General features: G+C 40.3%; 3 protein-coding genes across 5 annotated transcripts; 2 read left to right on the plus strand and 1 right to left on the minus strand.

Moving 5' to 3' along the window:
* The first annotated feature begins 330 nt into the window (after nucleotides 1-330).
* ube2l3b (ubiquitin-conjugating enzyme E2L 3b) lies at nucleotides 331-4,116 on the plus strand. The gene is made up of 4 exons (XM_076270257.1): nucleotides 331-405; nucleotides 1,826-1,921; nucleotides 2,100-2,286; nucleotides 2,541-4,116. Exons 1-4 carry the CDS (start codon nucleotides 379-381, stop codon nucleotides 2,693-2,695), a joined length of 465 nt encoding a protein of 154 aa, XP_076126372.1. The 5' UTR covers nucleotides 331-378; the 3' UTR covers nucleotides 2,696-4,116.
* Nucleotides 4,117-5,812: 1,696 nt separating this feature from the next.
* On the minus strand, nucleotides 5,813-17,816 carry ydjc (YdjC chitooligosaccharide deacetylase homolog). Of its 3 annotated transcripts, none has more exons than XM_076269778.1 (6): nucleotides 17,720-17,816; nucleotides 16,800-16,978; nucleotides 16,537-16,693; nucleotides 7,240-7,339; nucleotides 6,675-6,852; nucleotides 5,813-6,574 (listed from the first exon to the last, which is right to left on the minus strand). In XM_076269778.1, exons 2-6 carry the CDS (start codon nucleotides 16,961-16,963, stop codon nucleotides 6,214-6,216), a joined length of 960 nt encoding a protein of 319 aa, XP_076125893.1. In that variant the 5' UTR covers nucleotides 16,964-16,978; nucleotides 17,720-17,816; the 3' UTR covers nucleotides 5,813-6,213. The 3 variants fall into 3 exon arrangements, with proteins under 3 accessions (XP_076125893.1, XP_076125892.1, XP_076125891.1); XM_076269777.1 differs by having other exon boundaries at nucleotides 16,800-16,993; nucleotides 17,720-17,813; XM_076269776.1 differs by lacking the exon at nucleotides 17,720-17,816 and having other exon boundaries at nucleotides 16,800-17,713.
* A 1,511-nt stretch (nucleotides 17,817-19,327) lies between these two features.
* Nucleotides 19,328-21,786, plus strand: sdf2l1 (stromal cell-derived factor 2-like 1). The gene is made up of 3 exons (XM_076270516.1): nucleotides 19,328-19,580; nucleotides 20,292-20,488; nucleotides 21,002-21,786. The coding sequence occupies exons 1-3, from the start codon at nucleotides 19,403-19,405 to the stop codon at nucleotides 21,278-21,280; spliced, it is 654 nt and encodes a 217-aa protein (XP_076126631.1). The 5' UTR covers nucleotides 19,328-19,402; the 3' UTR covers nucleotides 21,281-21,786.
* The last annotated feature ends 281 nt before the right edge of the window (nucleotides 21,787-22,067 follow it).

Below are 22,067 nucleotides of genomic sequence, written 5' to 3' on the forward strand. Positions count from 1 at the left end.
AATATAGTTAAACTACCAGCAAGCTGCAAATTTAAACTATTTCAATATGTAGGCTAGTTCTCTACTCCCTAACACTGAGCCTAGGCCATGTAGTGTACAGTTGCACCACATTTAGGTTAGGTTGCTTATAGGCTTAAACTCAAAAAGTTAAACAAAACCAAATGTTTTCAGAAAAGCTGTTAAGCTCAGTTTGAAGTGCACCACAAAAGAGTCAAACAAAGCTATTCTATACTGTTAATGCAACCGTTCATGACTTCTGAATAGACTGTTCCTGAATCAGTTACATGGGGGAGGATCATGGGGAGGATGCATTCAGTCCCACTATGCAGTCTTGCATGCTCTCGCTGTGTACTCTGGGAAACAGTCTAGCGATCCAAGATGGCGGCGAGCAGGAGACTACATAAGGTAGAATTTACACCTCATTCTTTTCAGATTACTTTTTAAAACCCCGTTCCATGTCTAAGATCATTAGATGACCGTAAAGTCAAAGTAATGAGCGTTCGATCTTTCTTATAAGGTTTCTACACATCGATTTAAGAATTGTTCCATCCAAAGGAAACGCCATAGCTAACTCGCAAGCTAAACACTTCTAATCAGAGGAAAAGAGAAGCACCGGTACAGAAGGCCAGGGTGCAGGAACCCGGTTTGGGCATTTTATAGGTCGATAGCTTGTTAGCTTGATGACGAGTCTCTGTGTTGTTTAGGAATGAATTACGGTGTCCTCTAAAACTCAACTTTCATTATTAAACTAGCTAGCTAACCATGTCGTAAGCGATGTCTAATTTAATTGATGTACAAAACATACATCGTTGACAATCCAGTGCCTTCTATCTTGTTAGCCATCTAACATTAGCTAGCTAGGACCAGAGCCGTAGACATACGGTACTGGCTAGGATATCTGGCTAACTTGCTTATTGACGTTAGCAAAGCCTTAGCGAAGAAAGGACGCCGGGGGTTAGCATCTAACGTTACTTTGCCAGAATCGAAACCATTATATCAGGAAACATCACGACAGTATGTTGTGTTGTGTGTTGTCATGTTCTATTATTGTAACATTATCCACCTGTTTACACTAATGCTGTTTAAAAGGGACACATTTCCTTTAACGTTACTTAGCTAGTTGACGTTAGCTATGACTATCTTACTTGGCGAGGTACCTAGATTTTAGAGTGCTGTCGATAAGTAGGTTGTAGCTAGCTTATTTGTGCGCATCGATAAACCGAAACTGGTCTAACAGCCTGGTTACTTCATTCAATCCCTTGTGATGGCAGCAGAAACGTTGGGTGTGCCTCTGTCATTTCCAGTAACATTTCATATGTTATTGCAGAATAATTCAATTATTGGCCATACAGTCAGTAGTCTTTTAGTCTTTTACAAACGATAGACTATCAGTAGACTAGTAGCAGCTATAACTTCGGCATATAAAAGCACAGTCAGCTAACGTTAGTTTAAGTGTAATTTGGGTTAATTTACGTTATCTTAACTTTTTATTAGTGTAACCTTTGATGTTATATGGACACTGTTACTTCCTCATTTTGAACAGTGGCTCGCCATCATAGAGCATATAAGTATTGAAAGCATGTTATTTGTTGCTTGATGAAGGCCACATCATACTTCATCGCACACACGCTCTACATTTCTATTAAATTACTTGAATAATGCTGCCGTTCACTTAAATAGACTACTTACTACCTGGACAATTGCATGCTCCGTCTGCTTTCATTGCTCAAGTGGCGAAGGTGGTGTTTCAGTGTTCCTGAAGGGCTGTCCTTGTACCCAAATACCTCAATGGTGCCTAAATCTTTCTCATTTTTTTTCTCCCCAGGAACTTGAAGAAATCCGTAAATCTGGAATGAAAAATTTCCGTAACATTCAAGTCGATGAATCAAACATATTGACTTGGCAAGGACTTATTGTTCCTGTGAGTATTGTCTTACTAGTCCTTAAACTAGCTGTTGTCTTTGTCCATTCATGGAGCTTTAAATCAATTTGTTGGCATAAATTCAGTGTTTGGAAACCCACACAGTTTGGATGGTTTGCAGGAATATGTACCAATTTCATCCACAATGCTGTTATGCTGTCATGTCTTCCTTTCACAGGACAACCCCCCATACGACAAAGGAGCATTCAGGATCGAGATAATCTTTCCTGCCGAGTACCCTTTCAAACCCCCTAAGATCACGTTCAAAACAAAGATCTATCACCCAAATATTGACGAGAAAGGACAGGTTTGTCTGCCAGTTATCAGTGCAGAAAACTGGAAACCAGCTACCAAAACTGACCAAGGTAAATGACCGTACTCACTTTCTATCACCATTCTTTTGTCTTTCCTATCTGTAATTGTGAATGTTCACCAATACACCTTGTGTGTGTATGTGTGTGTGTGTGTGTGGGGGGGGGGGGTACTGATTTTTGCATCCATTGCATGTTTCATTAGTGGTTGAACTGAGCAGCTCTTACATTCACACAGAAGAATAGACCATTTGTATCTCTACTTCCAATTTGCTAATTGTGATTTGCCTGTCTGTTTCCCTTTTCAGTAATCCAGTCGCTCATTGCTCTGGTGAACGACCCTCAGCCAGAACACCCTCTGCGTGCTGACCTAGCAGAAGAATACTCAAAGGACCGTAAAAAATTCTTTAAGAATGCAGAAGAGTTTACAAAGAAACATGGCGAGAAACGGCCAGTGGACTAATACCTGACAAGTGTGTAGTCCCTCCCTCCCACCAACTCCTCCTCCCAAACCAACCCTCTTCTACCTTCTTGTGTACCCTGGTTGTTCCTCTTCCTCTCCTCTTCCTCCTTCTGCGCTTTGTCTCCCCCGTCCTCTCCCTGCGCACTTGTCATTATAGTAGACCTGGAGAAGCGCCTCCCAGTTGCAAGCTCCATTGTGAAGCAGGACTCATGTGGACACGACAAAGATTCTCTGCCTGATATTAGTTTGAGGCCATTACTAACTTTCTACTATTTTCTTAAGTTTAAAAAAAATAAAGAATAAAAAGGTGATTAGGTTGCTATGATAGGGAAATGCACCATGTTTTTCTTTTTTGAAGAAAGAGGGTAGGACAGCATTCTGTTTCCACACTGAAGTTTGGATATGAGATATCCGAGAGAAGGGGAGGAATATTGTTTATCATTATCCGGCTCTTTAAGGTGAATTATTTGCCCCTTCTAAGTGATGACAAATGTCTCTTCACAGAGCGAAGAGATGGTAGTGGTATACATCTGAACATGTGGTGTAAAAAAGTTAATATACTTTCTTTTTTCTCTTTTTTGCATTTGAGTTGCACTGTACTGTGTTGGTAAATACCCACCCCATCCCTCTCTCCACCCTCAGTTTGTAAGTCACTAATTAGTCAGTTATCAGATGCACCATAGGTACCAATTTTGTTATCACTAACATTTCAGAAAATGAAAGGAAGGATACAGAGATTTGTGTGAGTGTGTGTGTGTATGTACGTGTGTGTATAAGAGTGCGGCTGAACATAATTTTTATGGAAAATGCTAATTTTGAAGAAAAAAAAAAAGTTAGACACTGATTTAACAGATATCATATGCAATTGTATTTTTTCTTTTGGCTCCCAGTATCCTGACATGGTATGAATGAATATCAAGAAACTGTTAAATTGCGGAGTCAGCAAAGTGCATATATACATTTGGAGCCCCTTTTTCTTTGACCAAAATAAACTTAGTTTTAATCTATGGCACTTCAAAGAATATAAACATCTCCATGTACTTATTTTATATGTGATAGTACCGTTAGATGTTAAAACAGTGTCCCTCAACCTCTCCCCAACTTAGGCACAATGTTTTAGCCACATTATCAGCATTGCTGCAAGGGAACCCTTTGAATACATGGTAATGAAATTTTGTCTGCCTACAGATGTAAGCATATACATTTATCTATCTCTTGAAAATGAATGGTTTTACATTGGTGTATCAAATGAGTTGATGTGTGCCTGCCCCTGCAAATCTCAGTATGCATGTCCCTCTTAACAGTCAGCACTGTTACTCTCAGTCAAGGGACATGCGTTGTGGGGAGTAGGACTCAGTGGAGTATGATGAGTCTGTGATGTTGGTTTGGCATTGCCTAATAAATTGCTGTAACCATTTTCATCCTTGTCAAGGATTAACCACTAGTCGCGCCAAGGCCTCTGAGGAAAATTGTGAGTGAACATGTGCAGTAAAGTTTAAGTCATGACACCAGTCAATGAAAGATGGAGAGTTAAGTTTGCAACACAACAGCAACGTTTTCTCTTTTTACAAGAAAAATTGTAAAAAAAAGAAAAATTGGTTGAAAATCATAAGTGAAATGTCAGTGTGGTACTTTTTTAATTAAGCTTCTGGAGTAGCTAGATGTAATTTTGACAGCACCACAAGGGGACACTATACACAGGCTCTATTAAATAAGTCCCCCTATACTTTCATATTACTTCAGGGTGAGTAAATGACTAAAAGTTCACTAAACTAAACTAAAAATTCAGCCACCTAGAGTCATCACCTGCCTTTTTCTGGATTACAAAAAACACTTAAGTTTGGCCCATGGCTATTTTTATTGTGAACAATTATGCCAAAAATCATTATCCTGCAACATAGAAAAGCTGAGATAAAGTGCTTGTACTTGAATGAATCCTGGGTAAAGAGCCAATTTACTGAATAAGAGCTTTAAGTACTCTAAGGTAAAGTACCAGCTTTAGGCATAGCTCTCCAGTGATTTCCCCCATTCTTAAGATCGGGTTGGTGGGGTGGTAATTCTGCACCATGTCTTTCAAACAGTGCCACATTCTGGTTTAGATCAGCATCCTGGTCATCCTAGAACACTCACTGGACTCGTTTAAGCCACTCTGGTGTTGCTTGAGCCTTGTGCTTTGGATAATATTTTTTTTTCTGGATGGTCAACCACAAGCCTTAGCACTGCAGGTTCTTATACAACATTACATTCATTTCTACCCAGTTCTTCGAACAGGTTTTCTCTAGAGATGTCCCTTTACCATCTTAAGCTATCTCCATATATGTTTTGATATGGGCTTCCTTTCGACTCCTCCTATTGAGACCAGTTTTATGAATCAGCCTTGTAGCATTCCATACGTAGTGGACATTTTCAAAGTTTTCACTGGGCTACATGCTGCAACCACTACTAACAGGGTTGTGAATTCCCACTGTTATTTTCATTAGGGTTTCAATTCTTGCTTTAGAGAGCCCTCTCACAAAAGCATAAAATCACTGAGCTCGATTAGAGGCGCTCTCCTTCAACAACCTGTGAGCCTAGACGAGGCAGTGACCTCAGTGGGGGCTGCTCATTGTTCCAACACCCCGTTATTCTGACTCAGTCTGAAACACTTAGTTATACACTTATAATCGCACCAAACACACCCAACATTCTATATATAGTAGGAAACAAGCAGTCACAGTGTTTGACATGATACACCTCCTACTTACAGTATGTCCCTGGTATAACCAAATGAAATGTCATGACTTTTCTGAAACTTTCAATGAATTTACTGAATTCCATGATTTCTACAGGCCTAGAAATTGGGATTTTACAATTCCATGACTTTTTTCATGACCGTGGAAACCCTGCTTTAGGTAGTTATTTTAATTATCCAGAATGGGATCTTTATTTAACCTGGCAATCATGATCAGTTATGGTTTAGTATGACCTAACATGTGTATAGGAAATGTGTGGCTTTATGGGAACTGTAAGAATGACAAAGGGTTCTCTTTAGAAGATACATTGAACAAAAACCGGTACACTCAAGCGTATGCCGATACCCCATATTTAATAAGACAAACTTAATTCAGATTCAGACATCAAACTTTCTTTATTCTTCATTATATCAATCAGACTTCACTCAGTTACCAACAATGACAGTTTAAAATTTCTGAAATAGCATAAATACTTTTTTTGGTCCCTACAAAACATATAAAATTACCAGATAAAAACATCTCATGGCCATAATCCACATTTGATTTGGACATTTCAGTCTCAGTCTCACTAAAACATCCAGCTACTGTTAGGGGCACATGTCCCCCTCTTCATGGCTCAACTATCTGTTTCAGTATGAGGTTACAATATAAAATAAACGGTAGTGTCTGGTGCTTGACACCTCATGACTTCTCATTTAACCCTTATAATCAATCAAGATTTTGTTTTTACAAACTGAGGTGATTTCTTCTCTCTTTTTTTTAAGTGTCTTCCAGTGAGCAGCAGGTTTAAAGATCCCTGAAGGCACAAAGCTGTATGCTCTCTTGCTTGTAATATGCCAACAGAGAGGGGTCAGTTAGAGTTTCCAGTTCATGTTGGCGATCCTCTGACTGGGAGAAGTCATCTGGACCTTGACCACACCCTCCCTCCAGAGGATCGCTAGGGTATCCAGGATGGACCATTAGCTCTACAGTAATGGGACGGTCAGTGTCTGGTGCAGCGATTTCATCAGTCTGTGTACCCGTCGAAGGTACAGTTAAACTGTTGGCGAGGCATCTGGCTCCAAGAGCATAACCTAAAGCCTGTTTAATGTTGGCTACTGACATATTCTCTCCCATGGTTGTCAAGCCCAGGTAAACATCTGGCCATCTATGACAAAACAAAAAGAGAGACTATAAGACTACTTATGAAGAAATACTGGCATGCTAAATGCAGATGTTTACAAATCAAAATCTGTATAAACAGTAACCTGATCCTGTGACGACGGAAAACCTCCACAGACAGCAAAGCATCTTTCTGAACCTGGGTGTAAAAGTCATGCAGTTGGGGTGGGATGTTGGGGCATGCGTGAAGACCAGGCTCTACGGGGATCCGGGTGTAGCATATACCAAAGTCTGCAAGAACCTGCGCAAACACTTCTCGCACCTCTGCCTCACCAAAAAATGTATGCAAAAATAAACAAGTGTATACATTTGTTAGTGTGTGACCTATATACTGCATAATTTACGTCCTGTATGGACTATTTTAATGTGATGGTTTTCAATGAATAGATTGAATAATGTTTAGAGATGTATGTTTAGCTGTAACCATTTCTGAACTGCACATAGAGACTATAGAAATATACAGATCCTGTTTTAACATCAGAAACTAAACACACACATGTGTGTGCACACACACACACACACACACACAAATAAGTTCCCTTGACCAATTTTTGAGGGTTTGACCAAACCACCATGTGTCCTTTTAGAAACAAACAGCTATTACACAGGTGCTGTCCTGGGTAGGTGAGTTGGACTTTAACCCTGTGTTACCTGGCAGCACGTGCACGTGTTGATGGCCATCCATGTGATAGGGCAAGTGGCCGACGAGTTCACAGAAGCGCTTCACCTGAGCTCTCAGCTCCTGCTCAACCTGTCAGTCAGGGGAACACAACAAACATAATTAGAACAAAACAAACAGGTTCCTTATATCAAGTTACAGACCCTTGTGTTGACTGAACAGTAGCTCTACATCATGAGCACAGTGAAAATATCCATATCAGTTCATCTATTTGTGTTGGGTATGCTCTGCAACCACTAGACTCCACCAGGGGATATACAGTAAGTGGTTTGCTGGTCACTCTTATTTATCTAAACATACAGTGTATTTATAGACAACTATGTACCATTACCACATCATAAAATCTTATCTCTTCTACTATCCAAATCCTCTTTTAATTGAAAAGTAATACTCCTGAATCAGGAATGAAGCTAATATCCAGGGTTCCCACTCTATGCCAAAAAAACTGATTTCCATGACTTACTATACTATTTACCAACGTATAGCGTTCATACACCAGTTCTGCGTAGAAATATTTGTATTAATGTATTCTGGAAAATACATTTTAAACTTCTACAACAAAATTCCCTGATATTCCATGACTTTGACCCAAACATGATAAAATTCCCTGACTTTCCATGTCTGGAATAGACTTTCCAAATTTCCATGATATTCCAGAAATTCCATGACCCATGGGAACCCTGAATATCTTACTAAGTTACACGGTGATAATATTTTCCTGCCATATCACTTCCCAAAGTTACTCAATGCTTGCCGTTAAAAGTGCTACATTTAAATACTCCGTTTACTGGAAAGTTTCCAGTTCAATCAGTCACATTCAGTGGGTGGAAGTGAAAGTAGTGTACATCATGGACATGAACATTTCACAACGACAGTACTCAGAAATGCAGACATCTGTCAGCGCAAATATTACAACAAGTTCTGAAAATCACCATCCTGGTCACAGACAAACAATACTTGCTTTACAACCAGAGGCGGTCTTAAAGGAGAATTCCGGTGTGATATTGACCTAAAGTGTGTTGAAACATGATACCGAGTGTGAACGTATGTCTCATAGCTCACCTCGGCTTGTCCCCTGCACTCAGAAATCTGGCGCTAGTTAGCCAATGCTACCAACACAGTGTTTCGTTGTGGTGCCTCGGGCATCGGCCTAGCCATGCAAATAAATCACTGTTTTACACCATTTACGAGGCTCAAAGTAGCTTCATACTTCATTGGTAGACTTCCGAGGGCCTTGACATTTAAAACGAGACATGGAGAACTTTGAAAAAGCACTGGTAGTTTATTTACAAGACGATTTATACAGACAGTACCTTAAGGAATTTTACTGTTCGACGCCATCTTGAATTTAGTCACGATAAGTCGAGCGACGAGTACAAACGAACAGGTATGATAAGGGATCAGATTCCAAAAATAATTCAGTGGAAATGCATGGATTCAGTTGCTTCCAGTAGCAGCAACTGGAATCCATGCATTTTTACGGAATTATTTTTGGAATCTGATCCCTTATCAACTGTTTTACAGTTACAGTTCTCTGACCTGTGAAATATTTCAGTGCTCTGGTAACTTGACAAGATACCTCAAACAAGGACATTTCCAATTTTGTACTTTTTAAATACGAAATGATTAATAATGTCAGAATTATTGGCTTCTAATTGGCTTACCTGATAGGATGGTATTAATGTGACAACCTGATTCTTTTTTTTTTTTTGTATTTACATTGATAGAGGTTGTGCACACACCAGTTTCATGTGTATACAAAATTATTCAACTGTAATGAAACTCACCATAAGTATGGTAGAAATGGTGTTAAATAACTTAGTTAGGTTAAAATGCTACCTAAATAAGTCATCCATTTGAATTTTTTTCTTTGAGTTATTGTCACAGATTCATAGTGGGCAATCTATTACACCAACAGAGTAAATACTGTCAGTATACTTAAGGAAGTGTTCCATGAGTTACCGAACATTTCTCAGGGCTACTTTAATAGGGGAGATGGAATCGCCCTTTAGTGAGTGCAACACGGCACAGGTCTTAACCTGCTTTATCCAAGTTCTGTACTTTAATGAACAGTTTTAGTGATCACATAGCCTACGTTCAATGTTGCAATATTATCAGTAGGCCCTATGTGCAATTGACTTTTGAGCAGGATCTTAAAGAACATTTTGAAATGAATGGAAAGACACAGTGATGATGAGATTTTGCACTCAACTGTAGCCTAGGCCTGCTAGTGGTGAGTCTGTTTATTTATGACTATAGTCTATTTACTTGTATTGTAGCCTATGCAACTATTCTATTAAACGCTATGTGCTAGTCTATTAAACACTATAGGCTATGACCGCTATGGTCTTGCACTATTTTCTCCCATGATCATATAGTTTCAGTTATCCAAAAGGCTTGAAGGATGCTCTTTATTATATGGCAATTTTGGAAAAATAACTGATAAAAGTGGCGTGAGGTGACCCCCCCACCCCCCACCCCACCGGTTGCTCTCTGGCTCCAACCCTGGCAGAGGTTTATATTGGGATGTCTAACATGAGGGGTCAGCATATCTCATCTGTTGATTGATTATGGAAGGAGTCTCTTGCTTTCAGATGTTTTTCCAGGTAGTGTACAAGTGAAGAGATAGACGAAAAAGGCTTTTAGAAAGAAGTATTTTGTAGTATTTTGAAAATACAAAAATACAGTATTTTATTTTGATACATTTTTTGGCTGCTGTATTTTGTAGCTTATTTTGATACATTTTTAAGGTGGGTATTTGGTATTTTATTTGGAAATACATTTTGATGTATTTGTGCCTATCCCTGACTATTAGTTTGTGTAGTGCTACACTTTGTGTGTTCTCTGCTTTCCATCTTCATTTTGGAGTAAAGAAGTGTATGCAGGGTTTAAAGGGGAAGGGTTTTTTCTCCTCTCCAACCTTTACTTTACCGTAGATTAGCTTTACCTGCCTATCCACCATTTAGTCCAGTGGACAGAAAGGTGAACCCGGAAATGTTGAGTACACCAAAGTTTTATGATGGAAATATATAGTATGGGTTCCCAGCATGCAGAAACTGCCGGATGCTAATTTGCATATGTTGGGCAATTTGTGTAATCGAGCATAAACTAGCATAATCACCTATATTGATCATATTATAAGAGCTGCTTGGCCAAAATGGACCATGTTAGTATGTGTTTAGGGGTTACTGGAGATGCCGAGTCCATATCTGACATTTTCAAGATTCAAAATCACTATTTAAACTTGCGGTGCGGTGGTAGTGTAGTGGTTAAGGAGCTGGGCTAGCATGCAGTTAGTCCAGTCATTTTAGGAGAAAGGGTTGAACAAATTGCAACACAAGCAAACTTAACTGATTTTGTATCCTCAATATGTCCTGAGTAAGGGAAAAAAAGCCCCGAAGAATCCCAATAGGGGAAAGTTTAGAAAAAGACCTAAATATACCCTATTCATGCACCTATACAGTATTTTTCTCACGCAAATAGGGGAAAAAAATTAACCTTCACATATCACCATGAAAATGACTGAGTTGATTACTTACATCAAGACAAACAAAAAATGTATTATAAGTTTTTTGAAATTGTTTGTTAACATGGGCAAACAGGGCATAATGTAATTACGTATAGCTAATGTTTAGTGACCCAAAACTAATTGCAACATTTGACAAACAAATTGTCCAAGGCATGGAGGAAGATAATACATGTCTTAACTGGTATTATATCTCATCTAGAGGGTATATGCTTATAGAAAATATATAGTTTATGGTGTTTAATTTGTTTTCCCTGGACAGTATAGGCCAAAATGTATCCACTTTACACTAGATTCGCCTTTACAGAATAGAGGGCAATGTATTGTGCATGGCATAGAGGAAGATGGGAAATGTCTTAAATGGTGTTATATCTCCTCCGGAGGGTATATGCTTATAGAAAATATATGGTTTATGGTGTTTATTTTGTTTTCCCTGGACAGTATAGGCCAAAATGTATCCACTTTACACTAGATTCGCCTTTACTGAATAGAGGGCAATGTATTGTGCATGGCATAGAGGAAGATGGGAAATGTCTTACATGGTGTTGTATCTCCTCTAGAGGGTATATGCTTATAGAAAATATATAGTTTATGGTGTTTAATTTGTTTTCCCTGGACAGTATAGGCCAAAATGTATCCACTTTACACTAGATTCGCCTTTACAGAATAGAGGGCAATGTATTGTGCATGGCATAGAGGAAGATAGGAAATGTCTTAAATGGTGTTATATCTCTTCCGGAGGGTATATGCTTATAGAAAATATATAGTTTAGGGTGTTTAATTTGTTTCCCTTAATAGTGCAGGCCAAAATGTATCAGCTGTTCACTTGATTCGCCTATACAGAATAGAGGAGTATGTGTTATGCATGGTATGGAGGAAGATGGGACATAAGTTGATTGATGCTATATTTCATGTACAGTGCATATACTTTTAGAATATGTATAGTTTTGACTCTTCTATGACTTTGGTAAAACCATGACCCATGCATAGGCATGCATTGTTAATTATTAGTCTTAAACTATATTTATTAATATAGCATTTTTGCCAGATGTCACAACAATAGAGTCACTTGGAGGCTAACTGCAGTTATCCCATCTGCACCCTTCTGTCAAATTAGGACATGATCATGTCCATCTTCAACTTTGCCTTCACAATATTCCTGCATTCACTAACATGAACATATTTTGCTGTCCGAATATTGTTTTAGACAAAAATTGTGCAAAGTAAAGGGGCAGCATACAGGCCCCTCTGATTGGACAGACACTATATCAGTCACCCCTGGGCAAGAGGTCAATTACTATAAGACTTGCAAAATGATGGACTGATACTTTAGTGTGATATACTGTATGTTTCAGTGACCTCTAAATCAGATTACGTAAACACCAAAACCACTTTCCTAGGCTGAATAATGCCTAACTATGTGTTTGTACAGATTACACATTGTGGAACACTTACATGCAAAAAAACCACTTGGCTCTATTTAAAGATCCAACAACCATTTCCATTGATTCAAAGGGCCACAATGTAAAAATAGACACCAATTTTGCAACAAACCAGTCTGAAATAAGCCAAAGGAATTCACTCTTTGAAAATAAAAGAATGTTCCTCAACAATGCAAGATTCTAAAATTCCATGTTAAGTTAGATGGGGTCAGATATTCTTTAGAATGTGTATTCTACAACATTCTAATTACAGTTTTGTCAGTATTTGCTGAAGAATAATGCATAAAACAACCCTCATTTTAACATATTTCCACCAACTGGATTTTCATGGTCTTTTACTATGGTGTAAAGATCAACAATTGAAATATAAAAATGTGAAAATAAATTCTGTTGCAATTAGTTTTGGGTCAGACCTTTGCCTGGACTATTAGCTCCGTTGTGATATTTATACAAATTAACTATGCGTAATTACATTATGCCCTGTTTGCCCATGTTAACAAACAATTTCAAAAAACGTATAATAAATGTTTTGTTTGTCTTGATGTAAGTAATCAACTCAGTAATTTTCATGGTGATATGTGAAGGTTAATTTTTTTCCCCTATTCACGTGAGAAAAATACTGTATAGGCGCATGAATAGGGTATATTTGGGTCTTTTTCGAAACTTTCCCCTATTGGGAATCTTCGGGGCTTTTTTTCCCTTACTCAGGACATATTGAGGATTCAAAATCAGTTAAGTTTGCTTGTGTTGCAATTTGTTCAACCTTGACCCCTATTTTGGCTTAAAATGACTGGACTAAGTAGCCTGAAAGTTGTCAGTTCAATTCCCAGCTTCCACTGTTGTGCCCTTGAGCAAGGCACTTAACCCCAAGTTGCTCCGGGGACAATGTGATCCCTTGTAATATAGCTGACATATGTAAGTCACTAAATGTAATGTAATGGTTTGGTCACGTTTTTACTCTCATTAAGCTGATTTTGCTGAGTTTTTGGGGGCGATTTAGAAGGATTTTGGGAGGATAAAAATGTTCAGTGTTTAGGAATAATTTGGATTCTCAAGTTATTTCTGAATTCCACAATCATTTTGGAAATAGCTATTCACTGGCCCTCTGCTGTGACTCACAATTGAGTAATAAAGAGAAGAACTAGCCTCTACTACTCCTCACTGTCCTCATCCGTTGTCCATCTTCTCCAGACTCTTCATCCCTGTCCTTCTGCTGTTTTTGCTGTGTAAATATATTGCCACATGTAACATCACTGCCTTTGCAGAAACAATAATTAGTACAGGCCAGGCCTGAAGCTGCACAGAGCACTTTCCAGATACATGTATACACAGTTTTAACCCAGCTTTGCAGTTACAGCTGATAACATCTAACAAATCAGGAGGAGCAACAGGACAGGACAGAATTAAGGGTGGGCAAGTTCCTCTCCTTTCTTCATACCTGTCTTCTAACTCCCTCCAAACGCGGTTATATCCACAGCCGGTGGATCAGGACGGTCTGCTGCTTTCCAAAGCAGCACCTGTAGATGGGCACGTTTTCCATGGAGGAGCAAGACCTCACCGCCAGGGATGAATTACTGCACGGGCCTACCGGGCCAGGCCTAGGGGCCCAAGGGGTCAGGGGACCCTGAAGCCCAAGCCTTTGCATGAAATCATTGCCTCAATATCAACACAGGGCTCTACACTAACATTTTTTTCCAGGAGCACTTGTGCACCCAAGTTAAAAAATGTAGGAGCACAGACAAAAATTTGGGCGCACAGTCAGTTCTGTACTTAACTTAAACATAATCTAACATTACACTGCAGCTAACACTTAAACATGCCAGTGCACAAATTGCGAATATTAAGAATGACTGACAACATTTAGGCTACAGGAAATAGGATTTTAAAGATCAGTGCCTACTTTATTTTCAGTCTGTTCTATTTTCCTACATTTTGTTAATGTAAAATATAATACATTGCCATATTTGCATTTAGCCAGTATATCAAGTATCCTGCCAAATGTAGGCTAATTTATTTATTTGTGAACCCATCTTTAGCTAATCCAAATATGCCCATGGTGACCTATCTGACTGCATACTGCCTAATACTACTACTAAAACAGTCCATTTTCTCTTCCACAAAACCCAAGATAGGCTAATCAAGGATATATATATTTTTTATACTTTTACTTTTTATTTGAAATATCTGCATTGATGGGGGCAGTAGGCAAACGTTAGGCCTACTTTCGTTTTGCGCTTCAGCTTGTATTCGGTGTAAACAAACAAGCATGCGTGGAAGCCTGGAGTTGTCAGTAGCGTTCTACCTTTGAATAAAATGGGAGTATTACGGGAAGCTACTTTTGTGCCTGTTCGCTACAGCTATATTTTGCATAATATTGCAGCCAATACGTCAACTGGGCTAAAAGGCATGTTAGGTTACCTTTCCTTCTCTCACTGCATTCTCAGAATCTCATCCTGTTCCTCCGATATCCGATGAATTTGGTGGATAAAAGAACTAATTTCGTCAATCTTTGCATCTTGGCTGGCTTCCATTGATAGAAGCGACTACTAGCGAGTCACAACGCGAAACTGCTAAAGTTAATGGGAGGTGTAGTTTTTATGCTGCATTCGCAACGTGATTCTATGGTTTGCACCAGTCATGTTTCTTGATGTTGCGGTGTATTTTGTGCTCTTTAGAAAAATAAGGTGGAAAAAAAGTTTGTTGTGTGAAATCCGATGGCACGAGCCAGAGAGAAGGTCTAGGCCTTGGCACGATCGGGGCGGTGTGGAGCGGCCGGAACAGCGGAGGACAGCTCTGCGACAAGGCAGCAGAGGAGGGACGGCAACGTCGGTAGCTGTAGCCTGATTGCACAGCGTGGTCCGGCTGCGATGGAACTGGAGTCTGCTGCCCCGACTGGCGAGACGACGGAGTGGAGCATCGGAGGTGCAGTGCCAGTTACGGTGCTCAGCGCCGGGGAGTCTGTGGCAGTGGAGGCCCCGCCAGGTGTTGGAGGAACGTTGCGGTGGAGGCTAGGCCCCGCCAGGTGTTGGAGGAACGTTGCGGTGGTGCACACTGCGAAAGTGCGACCTGAGGGCGTTCTCTGAAGGGAGCTGGGGACGAGAGGCGACAGACCAGGTGACTGCTAGCACGCCCCGCATTGGGCCGCTGGTGGTTGTGGTTCCCCAGGGTGAGTAGGGCTCTTGCGGTGTGTGCACCCCACCTGCTGTGTGGCAGTGCCAGAGACTAATTGCTGGACTGAATGTGGGAACGCCCGCGCCGAGGATGGCAATGGCTTGCTGGGGGAGCTGTGCAACGCCAGCGTGCTGGACTGTGCTTGAGATTCCCACGATGTTTCGCGCTGGGGATTCTGGGAGAACTGAATGATCATCTCAATACCAATGTTTCCCAAAAGGGCTTGTCCCAAGGAGAACAGTATTACCTTAAACACACATGAGGAAACTGAACAGTCCAATCAGTAGACTAGGATAAGCTAGCCAACTATGCTACTTTGTTTACAATATTTCCAGGCTTCAACCAGACAGCTGAATGTGGTAGAGTTGCAATAGAAATAGTAGGCCTAAGCTATAGGCTAATCTGCATAAAGTGTGCTGTCATAAATATCAGACATTCAGTATTCTCTCTTTTTATATCAGGATACAGATATATTACATTGTAATCCTCTGGTATTCTAAGGTAGGCTATTGAAATGTCTAGCCCCCCACCCCCCTCCAAAAAAAGAAAAATCGAGGTTCGTATCAAACCGTGGGTCAAAAATCATGATACGAATCGAATTGTTAGGTTGGTGTATCGTTATAGCTCTACTGTATATCGCTACAGCCCTATCCTCCAAAAATCTGTCTAAATTGTACCAAAAAACTCAGCAAAATCAGCTTAATGAGAGTAAAATGTGACCAAACCAAGTTTAAATAGTGATTTTGAATCTTGAAAATGTCAGATATGGACTCAGCATCTCCAGTAACCCCTAAAAACATACTAACATTGTCAATTTTGGCCAAGCAGCTCTTATAATATGATCAATATTGATAATATTACACAAATTGCCCAACATATGCAAATTAGCATCAGGCAGTTTCTACATGCTGGGAACCCATACTATATTTCCATCATAAAACTTTGGTGTACTCAACATTTCCGGGTCCACAATGGGGCTCTACGGGCTGTCCACCGGACTAATTCAGTCGGTAGGCTACATTTTTTTTCGTTCTCTTTTAAAGATCGGATAGGGGGGGCATACATACCTTCGCCTTGGGCCCCAAATTTGAAACACTAGATGTTTCAAAAACAATAAAACTAAATATTACCTCATACATGTTAAGTTGTCCGCTTTGTAAAACCTTTCGGAATTCTGTCTTTCCATGGAAGAATCCATCCTCATTCAGGAGCGTGGACCCTTTCAGATTATGAGACACTGGGGCACCTTCAGAAAGATTCGCATGTAGTCCAATGGGTATAAGATGTCTTTAATAAACGAAACAGGGTTAAAGGAAATGGTACATTACGCAAAAGTTTGACGGTTGTATCAGCTGACACTTGTTGAGAGGTCCTCGGAAAAAGCTTGACTTACCTTTTCGCAAGATCTGCGGCATCCACTGCCGATGTGGCATTAACCAACAGCGACACATTTGACACACCACCGGACTGGAAACATTCCACTATTCCACGATTCCTTCTCGGACAATACCCAAAATCGTCCCCAGTCACTACCAGTTTGACTTTGGGCTGAGGCATGTTCGCTCAACTTGGCTGTAGGCGAAAGTGCTATCAATTAAAGAAAGAAAGACTGATATACGACGGGGCCGACAGCAGTTCAAGGTTAACTGCTAAATTATTCTGTGTCACAAAATTGATGTGAATACGTCCAGTGGGTAACCATATTAAGACTACTTCGACGTGAAAATGCACTGGCCAAGAATATCCATAATGACAGGGTATTCAAGTTATCTAGCTTATCCGCCTCCACCTATCGTAGTTTCTATTTATACTTGACCAATATTTGTCTTAAAAAATTCCGCTCACTCACTGACAGCTGAGTCTGTGTGGCATGTTTACGTTGGAGAAAGTGGCAACCTCAATGTCAATGCTAAATTGCTAGAGCAGATTAGCTAACCATCTGATTAGACATGTAAGAGCTGATTTATCTCCCTCTTTTCTAAGATAGCTAGTTCGCAAACTATGTTGGTTGCACTTGAACAGATGCCAATATAAAGACAAATGCATAGTGCCTCATATTTCTTAAATAGGTTAGCCTACATCAATCCTTGCCGCGTGACAATTGCGCACGAGAGGTTGACTTCCAACCTAACGCTAACCAATTTCCACACCAGTTTTGGCATCGAGACCAAATCCAAACCTATTAATAGCACAGACGGACTGAATAAATGGACAGTTCCCAACTCTTTTAGCAGCACATTACATAAAACGATTAACTAATGCTTCACAAAACTATCATATATGTTATCGAAGCAAAATAATTACAAAACTCACCCATTTTAACACATATGTGCCATAAAAAACATGAACCTCAAATTCAGCTCAGGGCGCGTTTAATAGATTCTATAACTTCCTTTTCCGGGTTTTTACACCCTCTAGTGGACATGTACTGTACCAGAGTGTAGGCTCGCCGGTGTTTGGAACTGCCAACTTTATGGACATGTTATTTTACGTTTGGATAGATGTTGCTTTTGTGCCTTTTTGTGCCGTTCGAGGACGTCACAATTAACTGAACCTTCTGAAGATCCTTTGTCAACAACACAGCATTCAATGAACAAAACTGTGGATGAGCTGAAGGGGGAATCATGCTGAAGTGAAAACTAGTCCTTGGCACTGACTTCCAAACCATTATTGGTTTGTCTGAGAGGTTACATTGGCTTGATATAACTTTGTAGAGATGGATTCCAAGGGTACCAGTGATTTTCATGTTACACCCAGCAGTCAGTGTAACTCATTCATGGTTGATGTATCTAACTCCAGTAGGCCTATCAGTTCTCTCAGACCCCTGATTCTCATGGACGACAAGGAGTGGATTAATACTGAGGATGATGATAATGTATCTAGTTCTGCTGCTATGCATGGGAATGCATCTTCTCCTCATAGCAGTGACCCACAGGCAGCTCAACTAGAAGATGAATTCAGGCAGTTTTTAGTGGAAAGGGGTACTTATGAAGAGCTAGAGAGGACAGTCTCCAGGGTCCTACTTAAACTCCTGCAAGTTAAAAGGGCAGATGGAAGTCCTCTCTTTGTTCTGAATACAGAAGAGGTTTCATCTACGGAAAACAATGGTCCTAGGCCTACTTCGGGTAAAAGCTCTTTATCACATAACTTCACCAATAAATCAGTTCCACCTTCACTTAAGAGGTCAGCAAAGAAGAGGATTCTGCGGTCTACTGGCACTACGTCAGATGGGTGCTCAAAAAATCAAGGCAAAGAGTCAAAAAGTCAGAACAACTGTCAAACATTGGAGCATAAAGGGACAATGATTCCATCAATTCCAGTGGAGTGGCTTGACCAGGTCTCTCTTCAAGTTGTAATTTATCTGTCAGGTTCTTCAGTCTCTGTGTGCCAAGATTTGTTTCTGACCCTAAATAGAGCAGTACTGATTGTTTGATCTTCATGTCCTTTAGACATCAAGTCAAGGATCTGCTGGGTGCAGTGGACACCTGTCAAGCAGACAACAAACAGACGCAAGCAGGACTTTGTCAGATATCCTGCAGTCAGCCATCATCAGTCTAACCCGCAAGACAAGAATAGAAAGGCATCTCTCCAACCAACTCGGCATAATAGTCAAACCTCCCATTGGATCCACTAAATGAGTTGCCCATAGCCTAATGCTGTGAGCAGTGCTGAACATTACTATCTTTCTTGATGAAATAAATGACTCGCATGCATCTCTCCATTTTTACAGGCTTTTTTTTAACAGTTTATTCCTATTACATAATAGGCCTAGTTTCTTGTCAATTTTGTGGCGTCATGAGTTAACTAAACAGTGACCAATGACTACGTTCCGTGTAAGTACTGAGTTTCCGGGTTGTGGGACTTGTCAAGCTGTGATTGGTCTGAATTCTCCGGCGTTTGAATCAAGCTGCGTCCATTCACCATACCTCTAGTTGTGGTGGTGATGTGGCTAGCCAGCTAGCTAGCTGCCGAAACCAGTTGTACAGTATAGAGAGAATGGACCTCTCTCACGTTATTCGCATTTTAATGAACTTACTTTGTCTGGTATTTATTTTTTCTAAAAGTGAAGGACGTGAACTAGACTCAAACTATGTTACATGTGGATCTCTCGTGAAACTACTAAACACCAGGCACAACGTCAGGCTACATTCTCATGATGTAAAATACGGATCAGGTAAGCTAACCAGCTGGCATAGCTAACGTTAACATTAGTTCCCTGTTGAGTTAGTTAAATAATTTCTGACTTGCTTGGTAAGTTAGTATTTATAGTGAGGTGTATACAATCCTTCGTTGATTAAATGTCAGTTTTTCTACTGGGCTTGTCTTCTTTGAAAGCAGTGGGTTGATATTTAATGAGCTATCTACATAGATAGGTTGTTACAGGCATTATGGCTAAACGTTATGACAGTGTATGTACAGAGAATGTCTAATGGTATGTATTTTACTTGGATGTATAGCTGGCTAGCTACCCAAGGTAACCATCAATAGAGCCATGTTTAGTGATCCACTAACGTCACGTGGTTTCATATGGATTTTGCCATTTTATCTCCATGGTATTAGTAAAGTCCTGTAAGGACCATAGACATAGTTAATGGTAAGGACACGTTAATAAAGGCTCTGTTATTAGCATGAGCATGCTAGGATAGCGTGTTAAGCTAACTGCTGGAAGGTGAAAGTAATGCAAAGGTCTTTGTTATTGCTTATAGCAGTAATAGTAGCCGTTATCAGCTTCGTGTTAAACTGGCTTTCTGAATTGTCTTCGAGGTACCTGCCAAAGACAACGCCATGCAGCTTTTACCTTTTGCATGTTCCATGATAGGCTAAGTGTTGAAACCTAGCTAAAGCTCTGCATGTTAATTTGAGTTATCCATGACCATGACCACAGGTAGCGGTCAGCAGTCTGTGACGGGAGTTGACAGCGCAGATGATTCGAACAGCTACTGGAGAATCCGTGGGAAGCCCGATGTCCTCTGTCAGCGTGGATCTCCCATCCAGTGTGGGCAGCAAATCCGAATCACTCATATGACAACTGGCCGCAACCTTCACTCTCATCATTTCAGCTCTCCTCTGTCAAACAATCAGGTAAGGAGAAGGTGATGATGGATGGGCAGTGATGCTGGGCAACCACATAACTGGTTCCATGTGTGATGATCAAAGATCAAAGGGAACGTGCCATAACAACAATACTCAAACATTGCCTGGCAACATTGTTCAAAAAGTTGCCTTGTGCATCAGCTTTACACACACACCTGTGTTCCTCTAGTCTTACAGAAACCAGTAGTCTCAAGTCTGTGTTCATTATAATTTCCATATAGGCATGTATCATACATACTGGAGAAAGGAGATTGAGTTTCACAAGGACCACAGTGTCACATAGAACACATAACGTACAATAGTATTAGGCCCTAATAGTAAAAAATTTAATGAACAACATACAAAAACACTGTGCATACTTTGTGTTGAGGATCCCCAGGTCACTATATCTAGAAATTAAATATAAATCTTTAACCTTTATTAATGCCCTACAGATTTCCCTTTGCACCCAGCTTTGTTGAAACATGTCAAGTGTTAATTTTTCTGTGTTTGTTGTTGAAGGAGGTGAGTGCCTTTGGTGAGAGTGGTGAAGGAGATGACCTAGATGTTTGGATGGTGCAGTGTGGAGGCACCTACTGGGATCGGGATGATTCGGTGCGCTTCAAACACGTGGGCACCGACGCTTTCCTGAGCGTGACTGGAGAGCAGTACGGTTCCCCCATACGTGGGCAGAGAGAGGTCCATGGGATGCACTCCCCCAATTATCACAACTACTGGAAGGTTATGGAGGGTGTATTTATTCAGCCAAGCAATGAACCGCTCCGACATGATGAGCTCTAATGACATCATAGACTGTACAGTTACATCAGGAACCAGAGATCTGAAGAGTGTGTGTGTGTGTGTGTGTGTGTGTATGTACTCATTTCTGTGTTTGTGAGAGGATAACTGTGTGTGTGTGTGTGTGTGTGCGCGCGCGTGTGTGCCTGTGCATGTGAGTATGCAGCTGCAAGAGACCACATGAAGTGTGAGTGTTTTGTGAATGGTTCCTTCATCCAAATTTATGTCGGGATTGTTGTGCCTACTTTTATATGTCTGAATGTATGGTTTTGGTAATATGAGATATTTAAAATTTCCATTGGGTCAGATTTTGTTTTTGATGGAAAAAAACTTGAAACACAGTTCAAGGCAGACCCCAAGCTCTACAGACTGGTGAACATCAGGATGCACAAGGGAAGTTGCTTCAAATGGGTATTCTGGTGTCTTCATCCTTGGTTGGACTGTGAATCCATACCTTCCTTTGTCTTTCTTCTTAGTTAAAAGGCACAATAAATATTTGGTTGAGATCAGTGTTTTGTTTCCTCCTTGCACAGTGGCATCCTACAAGTTAAATTGTTTCAGAAGGAGTTCAGAATGGGAGGAAAGGACTTGTCCCCACAAATTTTATAAATTGTGGTATTTGTCTCTGCGGATAATCATTGAAACGGCTATATGTTATGATTTAAAGAGGGTAAACAAAAAGAAAAATCATCTGACCTTAACTGGCATTTTATTAAAATAAATTATGGTTTTGAGGGGGATCTGTCTTGTAGTTTACAATGACTTGCATACAGTGGTTGATGAAGTACAC

Source organism: Alosa pseudoharengus, unplaced genomic scaffold, assembly GCF_046254945.1.
Source record: "Alosa pseudoharengus isolate Yale_2024_CS ecotype anadromous, Long Island Sound unplaced genomic scaffold, YU_APseudo_1.1 YU_APseudo_1.1_scf_6, whole genome shotgun sequence".
Lineage (NCBI taxonomy): Eukaryota > Metazoa > Chordata > Actinopteri > Clupeiformes > Clupeidae > Alosa > Alosa pseudoharengus.